This window comes from Orycteropus afer, unplaced genomic scaffold (assembly GCF_000298275.1).
Source record: "Orycteropus afer afer isolate SDZICR_OR568_19922 unplaced genomic scaffold, OryAfe1.0 scaffold00256, whole genome shotgun sequence".
Lineage (NCBI taxonomy): Eukaryota > Metazoa > Chordata > Mammalia > Tubulidentata > Orycteropodidae > Orycteropus > Orycteropus afer.
Window position 1 is genome coordinate 4,501,066 of NW_006921843.1, and position 8,301 is coordinate 4,509,366.

General features: G+C 39.3%; 1 protein-coding gene across 1 annotated transcript in view; it reads left to right on the forward strand.

Moving 5' to 3' along the window:
- The window catches only part of TRPM1 (transient receptor potential cation channel subfamily M member 1), a 219,368-nt gene extending 214,667 nt beyond the window's left edge, over positions 1-4,701 (forward strand). The window contains exon 27 of the mRNA XM_042782188.1: positions 3,438-4,701. Within this exon, the coding sequence (XP_042638122.1) occupies positions 3,438-4,701 (1,264 nt within the window). The remainder of the gene's footprint in view (positions 1-3,437) is intronic.
- The last annotated feature ends 3,600 nt before the right edge of the window (positions 4,702-8,301 follow it).

The window sequence follows — 8,301 nt, forward strand, 5'->3', positions numbered from 1 at the left end:
CTATTTGACTTTTCAACTCCTTTAAAGTCTGATTTATGTATTTTGGGGCTCTTTCATGGGGTCCATAGATACATATTATGGTTATATTTTCATGTTCAATTGATCCTTTAATCATTATATAATGTCCTTCCTTGTCTCATATGGTGGTTTTTGTCTTAAAATCAATTTGATCAGAAATTAATATTGCCATTCCTGCTCTTTTACGGTTGCCATTTGCTTGATATATCGTTTCCAACCTTTGATTTTTAGTCTATCTTTGTCTTTGTCTCTAAGGTGTGTATCTTGTAGAGAGAACATTGATGGATTTTGTTTTCTTATCCAATCTGCAAGTCTCTGTCTCTTTACAGATAATTTCTTAACCTAAACCACACATGACACATTGTTTTTTCTACAGCCACAACTGAGGGAGTGACAGTAGGATTGGGCTGGTGTGTGAGGGGTGCCTTGGTGGTGCAAATGGTTAACAAACTCTGCTGCTAATACAAAGGTTGGCAGCTCAAGTCCACCATCAGAAGAAAGGACTGGTGATCTACTTTTAAAATTTTGCCATTGAAAACCCTATGGAGTGCAGTTCTACTCTAACACACATGGGGTCACCATGAGTTGGAATCAACTTAATGGTAAATTGTTAAGTAGGGATGGGAGAGTAGTAAGACGCCAAAAGAGGTATGTCCTACCCTCCTACCACTGACAGATCTTAGTCACTGGTTCTATGGGGGAGGGGAAAATACTTATCCATACTGCCATTTTATTTATTTTTAAAATTTTGCATAGCTATGTTATCTCTAAACATAGTATTTGTTAAACTATCTCAAGTTTGTTATGAAGTCTGTGTGGTTTTTAATACAAAAAGGAATCATCAGAAGTAACAGATTTAGGGTGAACAAGAGCCATTACATTTAACATAAAAAAAAAAAAAAAAAACACCTCACTGCCATTTCCGACTCATAGTGACCCCTCCTTGGGTTTCTGAGGCCGTATCACTATGGAAATAGATTGCCCAACCTTCCTTCCAAGGAGCACCTCGTAGGTTTGAACTGCTAGCCTACTGGTTAGCAGTCAAATGCCTTAGGCACTACACCACTGGAGTTCCCACATTTAACAGAGAGAAAATCAAATCTTAACCTTACTCAGAAGTAATGCAAACCTAATAGTGAAAAACTCTTCTGTGGGGCCCTGAAATTCCAGAAGAGACTCAACTCTGAATTTGTAGTATGGGATGCTTTAAAAGAGGGAAACCAGGATTTTTTATACATGGAGAATTGGTCCTCTTGGTGGCAAACTTCCAGGAAGCCAGACCCTTCCTGCTCAGAGGATGTGGTTTCCTAAGGGGCATATAAATAGTCCTCTCCCCATAAAAAGAGTTGTTTAAGAATAGAAACCAAGAACCCTCCCACACATAAGAACATAGCTGTCAATGTGGCTAACAAGCACAGAATTAGCAAAAGTGAATGAGGAGTAAGGCAGCAACAGAAGCAGCAACAGAAGCAGCAGCAGGGGGGTACAGTACAGGCGATATAATCAGCCAGGGCAGTGCAGAGGAGTCAGCATCACAGAGAAAAGCACCAGGAGGCAAAAAAAGGGGGCAACATCATCATGATGTAGATAAAAGGAAAGAAAGAACAAGTGAGGAAATGTATAAGGATATGTAGAGAGGCTAGCAAAGACTGATAAAACCGAGTAGAAACAGATTGCAATGCAAGTCAAGTGAGTTGTTAATTGCCATCGAATTGGTCCAACTCATGGTGATCCTACGCACAACAGAATGAACCAGTTACCCAATCTGCACAATTTTCACAGTCGCTGATATGCTTGAATCCATTGTTGTGGCCACTGTATATTTTGAATGCCTTCCAGCCTAGAGAGTTCATCTTTCAGCATTATATCAAACAATGTTCTGTTGTGATCCAAAGGGTTTTCACTGGCTAATTTTAGATCACCAGGCCTTTCTTCCCAGTCTGTCTTAGTCTGGAAGCTCTGTTGAACCCTGTCCACCATGGGTGGACACCCTGTTGGTATTTGAAATATCAGAGGCATAGCTTCTAGCATCATTATTGTAGTTGTTATTATGTGCCGTCTAGTCGGACCCAACTCATAGTGACCCCTCCTTGGGTTTCCGAGGCGGTATCACAGAAGTAGATTGCCCAACCTTTCTTCTGAGGAGTGGCTGGTGGGTTTGAACTGCCAGCCTTCTGATTAGCAGTCAAGTGCCTTAGGCACTATGCTACCAGAGCTCCCACCCCCAACCCTAGACAAACTTAACTTTTGAAAGGCAGTCCTAGGTCCTGGGCATACCTCACTACCTCTTAGAGTTAAATTTCATGGACAAGTTGAAAGAATTCATATGGGACATTCTCTTGAAATATAAAACATGGTCTATACCAACAGATTTTGTGTAAGCAACATTGTGGTTTTGTAGGCTCTTGCCTAATCTTTTAGAAGTTAAAGAAGAAAAAAGGTCTGACAACAGATATTTATAATCTGCTACAATTACCTTATTAAGGTAATGATAACTTATTACATATAATGAATAATTTAATATTACTGATATTCTTCAGACAATAAAATGATCTATTATCCCTTAGAGGTGCCCTGGTGGTCCAAAGTTTAAAACACTCGGCTGCTAACCAAAAGGTCAGCAATTTGAACTCACTAGCTGCTCCACAGGAGAAAGATGTGGAAGTTTGCTTTCACAAATATTTACAGCCTTTGAAACCATATGGGGCAGTTCTACTCTGGCCTATAACATCCCTACGAGTCAGAATCTACTTGCCAGCAGTGTGCTTTGGCATTGTCCCTTAAGTAAATCATCCAGTTAACTGAACTTCATTATTAACAATTCATTTTCTGAATCCCCTGAACTTCCAATAAGGATTTTAATTTGTCATCATAACCATTTATTGCTGATAGTGACAGTCAGAACTCAAAAAACTAAATGCTGATGTTTTTCTTTTTTATTAGAGGTGGTTAAGAGACAAAGCCACAAGCAAATGCTGGAGCTATACTGTGTGTGTTCACATCCCAGCTCCACTGCTTTGTAGCTGTGTGACCTTGGGCAAATTACACTCTTCTTGATTTAATTTTCCTCTGCCTGTAAAATAAGGATGATAGCAATAATACCAAACTTCTAGGGATATTGTGAGGAATCAATAAGCCTAGAACAATACCTCATTAAGTGCTTGTTAATGACCCCATAAGGTACTTAGAACAATGGCTGGTAAACAGCAAGCACTATACCCATTAAGCATTAATTGAATTATTTTCTGATGTCCCTTATAATAATATTTAGTGGTCATATGAGAAGTATGTAAAGTTGGAAAATATACTCAAGGTCATGATTCTCAAAAGACTGAAAATTCATGTAGCAATTACATTGTGTTTTATTTTTAGTACATAGTTAATCTCACTTTAATAATCTATCCCTTTGTATTCACCAGAGTTGAAAATATGTCAATGAGGCTGGAAGAAATCAATGAAAGAGAAAACTTTATGAAAGCTTCTCTACAGACCGTTGACCTTCGACTTTCTCAACTAGAAGAATTATCTAGCAGAATGGTGAATGCTCTTGAAAATCTTGAAGGAATTGACAAGTCTGATCTGATACAGACACGGTCACGAGCTTCTTCTGAATGTGATGCAACTTATCTTCTAAGGCAAAGCAGTATCAACAGTGCTGATGGCTACAGCATGTACAGATACCATTTTAATGGAGAAGAGTTATTGTATGAGGATTCTTCTCTCTCCATGTCACCAGGGATAGGATTAAGGAAAAAAGCCTGCTCGTTCCGTGTGAAGGAAGAGAAAGATGCAAAAACACATCTAGTACCCGAGCATCAGGGTAGCCTTCGCCTTTTATCTAGCACAAGCCCAACACCAGACTGTAGTAGACTTACATCAGACAATTTAAAGAACCTGTCAGAGCCAAAATTAGGTCCAGATATTGGAATTTTAACCAATGATGATGAAAAACAGGCAGACTCTAAAAGAGAAGAAACTATTTCACCAAATTTGAATCAAACAGATGTCATGCATGGACAGAGCAAATCAGATTTTCAAAACACTCAGCTAACAGTGGAAACGACAAAGGTGGAAGGCACTGTCACCTGTCCCTTAGAAGAAAGAAAAATTGCCCGTTGTTACCCTGATGAAACTTTCAATACTTATAAGACAATGAAATCCAGAAGCTTTGTATATTCTCATGGAAGATTGGTCAGTGGAGTCAACAACAGGAGTTCAGAATGCAGCTCAGTGTTGGGTCAAGTAGGCCCCTCCACAGTACAACAATGGACAACAGAATGGAAATGCCAAGTTCAAAAGATTACACGATCTCGTAGTACAGACATTCCTCACATTGTTTCTGAAGCTGCAGTGCAAGCCGAGCAGAAACAGCAGTTTACATATACTGAAGATGAAAATTATGTTTCTGGAAGAGTCCCTCAAATCTCTCATTTATCCCTAGCTGTCACTGACAAAACTGAAAAGGAACATTTACTGTGTGTGAATCCAGACCAAGGTTTCGGATTCCCATGTATAAGGTCAAAAAGTTTGCATGGCCATCCTAGGATTGCTAAACCCATTCAGGGTAAATTAGACAGATCTGGACATGCCAGCAGTGCAAGTAACTTAGTAGTTGTATGTGGAATTACAACAGAAGGACAAAAGGTTAAGCAAGCGAAAATGTCCACAGAAACTGAATGCTAATGTGCTTTGCTTCTTTGATTTTTAAAACAAAACTGTAGTAAGTCTATTTTGGCCATTTAAACAACTTAAGTCTCTGGAAATATTTTCATTAAAAAGTTTTGGTAATTTGGATATATTATTAATGTAAAATGTAATGCCCTAAACTTAAAGTAATGTTTTGTTAGCATATGTTAGTAAACTTAATGTTTTAGTTGGAACAGGATCAAATGAAAGTGACAATACTCCAATCGAGATAAATCAATACATCGATTCTATAATCTCTTTATTTGTATCCTTTGAGTAGCCAAGAAATACCATTGGGTGCTACCACCAATAGGTCATTTAAGGAATAAGCAACTATACAAGAAAGAGAAATTAAAGAGAAAACAAATGTAGAGGAAAAAGGAGGGAGGAGAAGGAGAAAAAGAAAATTATGAGGTGCAAGAAGACTTGGAAAGGAGCCATAAATATCCTATTTCTTAGATCTCACTCAAAGGAATAGTAGTTTAGTTTGCTTACCCCTGGTTTGGATAAAACAACTATTTAATCCTCTATTAGAAACTCATTGAATATTTATTGTTTGAAAACTACATGATGAAAAAAAGTACACAGTGATATCAAATATCATACCCTAATAATTTAGAGTGACCAAGAGTTTTGTTACTGTATAAAAATAAAGTAATCAATATGTACTTTCCTGTTGTTGTATAGTCAACAATAAATATAAGTTAATTGTACCTCCAGCTAGGTAATTGTGCAAAGCTGTAGCTAAAACCCAAAGGATGCATGTTCAAGGCAGGAATTGTCAAAAGCACATGGCAGAGGATACAAGGTGTTGGGCTTTGAATTGTTCCTTCAAACAAAACACCCACCATAGTACTAGGCACCCCCATTCAGGGGTGCAGAGAGAAAACCTCCCTTGGAACCCACAAGATGATCCTCTCAACCACTCTTGTCTACAAAAAGAGCCAGGGAAGGGCAGAAAGGGGTCATTTCCGAGTAGAGGTGATCAACATTCTCAGAGGTTAGAGTTGGACCCTGAGACTCTCCACCCTGCAAGAACATCTCATATAAGGTCTTAGGGGGTCTCTTGAACACATAAAGGACCATCCTCTTGCCTAGAATTACTCTACAATTACTGACAGCTGTTAAACCAGTGAAGCACCTCATACCCAGAAAGAATCATTGGGTAAAGTACCCAGGAATTGGTGATGATAGTGTTACGTGGGTGCTGGGACCCTGAGCAGGAGGCTTTGCCTTCTACTGACAGAAAAATTGAACAGGAGAGGCAAAATGTCTACATGAACCAAAGTTTATTAAAGAGAGGAGAGGGGAGGGGTTTGCGAGGGAGAGACAAGAGGGGCTTTTGCCTATGCTAGCCTCCAGTCTCTCCCCAAATAAAGGGATTCCTAAGGTTTACAAACCAAACTCAAGGAGCTCTCGTAGCACGGTGTCTAAGGCATTTGACTGCTAACCAGAAGGTTGGCAGTTCAAGCCCACCAGCCACTCTACAGAAGGAAAAATGGGCAATCTACTTCTGTAAAGATTTACCGCCTTGGAAACTCAATGGGGGTCACTAGGAGTCAGAATTGACTTGATGGTTATAAAAATCTTATGTTCATTTTGAGGAAAAAGATTCAGTCATAGGGTGTTATTATCTCTGATCTCTTCCACATAATTGCAGTGAGCTGTTGTTGAGGAACAGGCCATGATCTCTTCCTTTCTCTATCCTCACGTAGGTGAGTTTTTAGTTTGAGTAAGGTTTATAACGGGTCTTAGAAGAGAGGCATCACCTTTATTCACGAAATGAGTGGGGTTCTGAGGTTCAAGTTACACATGCATGATGTCTCTGTACCTCACTTTGAGCCCCAGTGAGAGATTCTTATTCTCGCCTGCCTCTGGTGGAAAGTCACTTTGTCAGTCCTGTTAACCTTTACTGTACATGCTCTGCACCTGCTGGACACCTAATGAGAGTTTTACAAAAACAATCCGGATGTTTATCAACATTGTATAACTAATCAAGCTCAGGGCTTTTAATTTGTGGCCTCTTTATCTCACTCAAGCCCCTGGCTTGCTAACTAATCAGTTTTCTGACACCAGCAGCTAGAATTATGTGGTGATCTACATGTAGGCTAAAATTTCAAGGATATTGAGTCAGGGGTCTGTCTGACCTAGGTAGCTAGATTCCCTGCCTGTCTCAATAGGCTCGGGAGCTGTGTCAGACAGGAAGAGGAGATGATCACAGAAAAAGGAGATGGTCACTCCCATTCGCATCTGAGGTAGAGGCCATCATGGTGCCATAAGCTGGCAAGGGAGGAGAGAGAATAAGAAAGGAAGAGATCATGGCCTGTTCCTCAACAACAGCTCACTGCAATTATGTGGAAGAGATCAGAGATAATAACACCCTATGATTGAATCTTTTTCCTAAAAATGAGACTGAGATTTTGATAATCAAATTAGAATCCCTAAAATGGGCTGAATTTATCAATGAGGACTAAGATTCCATTGCATGGGTGCTGGGAATTTGAAATGTAATGAATGATAATATTTATTTTAAAAAATAAAACTATTCCTTGTTGGGACTTATCTCTAGAATTTATAGAAAACCCCAACATCTCAACAACTGAAAGACAAACAATTCAATTAAAAAATTGGCAGAAGACATGAATAGACACTTCACCAAAGAGGATATTCAAGCAACCAGCAAATACATGAAGAAATGCTCATGATCATTAGCCATCAGAGAGATGTAAATCAAAACAATGAGATACCATTTTGCCCCAGCAATACTAGCAAAGTTCAACAAGACACAAAATTAAAAAATGCTGGTGAGGATGTGGAGAGATTGGGACTCTCAAACACTGCTGGTAGGACTGTAAAATGGTACAACCACTGTGGAAAGCAGTATGGCAATTCCTTCAAAAGTTGGAATTAGAAATACCATTTGACCCAGCCATTCCATTACTAGGTATGTATCCTAAAGAAGAGAGAGCCAGGATAAAAACAGACATATGCACACCCATGTTCATTGCAGCACTATTTACAATAGCCAAAAGATGAAAACAACCTAGGTGTCCATCAACTGAAGAATGGGTAACTAAACTATGGTATATACACACAATGGAATACTATGCAACCCTAAAGAATAACGTAGAATCTGCAAAACACTGCATAACGTGGATGAACTTGGAGGACATTATGCTGAGTGAAATAAGTCAATCACAGGACAAATATTATATTAGTCCTTTATTGTGAAAGTCAAGGAAAGTTTATATATGGAAGGAAATTTTCTTTGTTGGTTACCAAGGGTGGGAGGGGAAGGGAGGGGAGGGAACACTGTTTGACAGGTACAGACAAATTTTGATTTGGGTGAAGAGAAGGGCAATGTACCAAATATGAGTGATCAACATGATGGCATTGAGGAAGAGGAAGGCATAGAGAGGTACCTGGGAGGTACAGACAACAAAAATGAACCATTTTGCACATATGTGTTGTCAGTGAAAGCAAACATGGGTATACGGGTGGATAAGTGGGTGGGCAGGCTGAACTATTAGGCATGTCTATGCAATGGGGAATGTGCCCAAGACCATGGACAGGGTTGGCAGACAATGTTTCTACAAA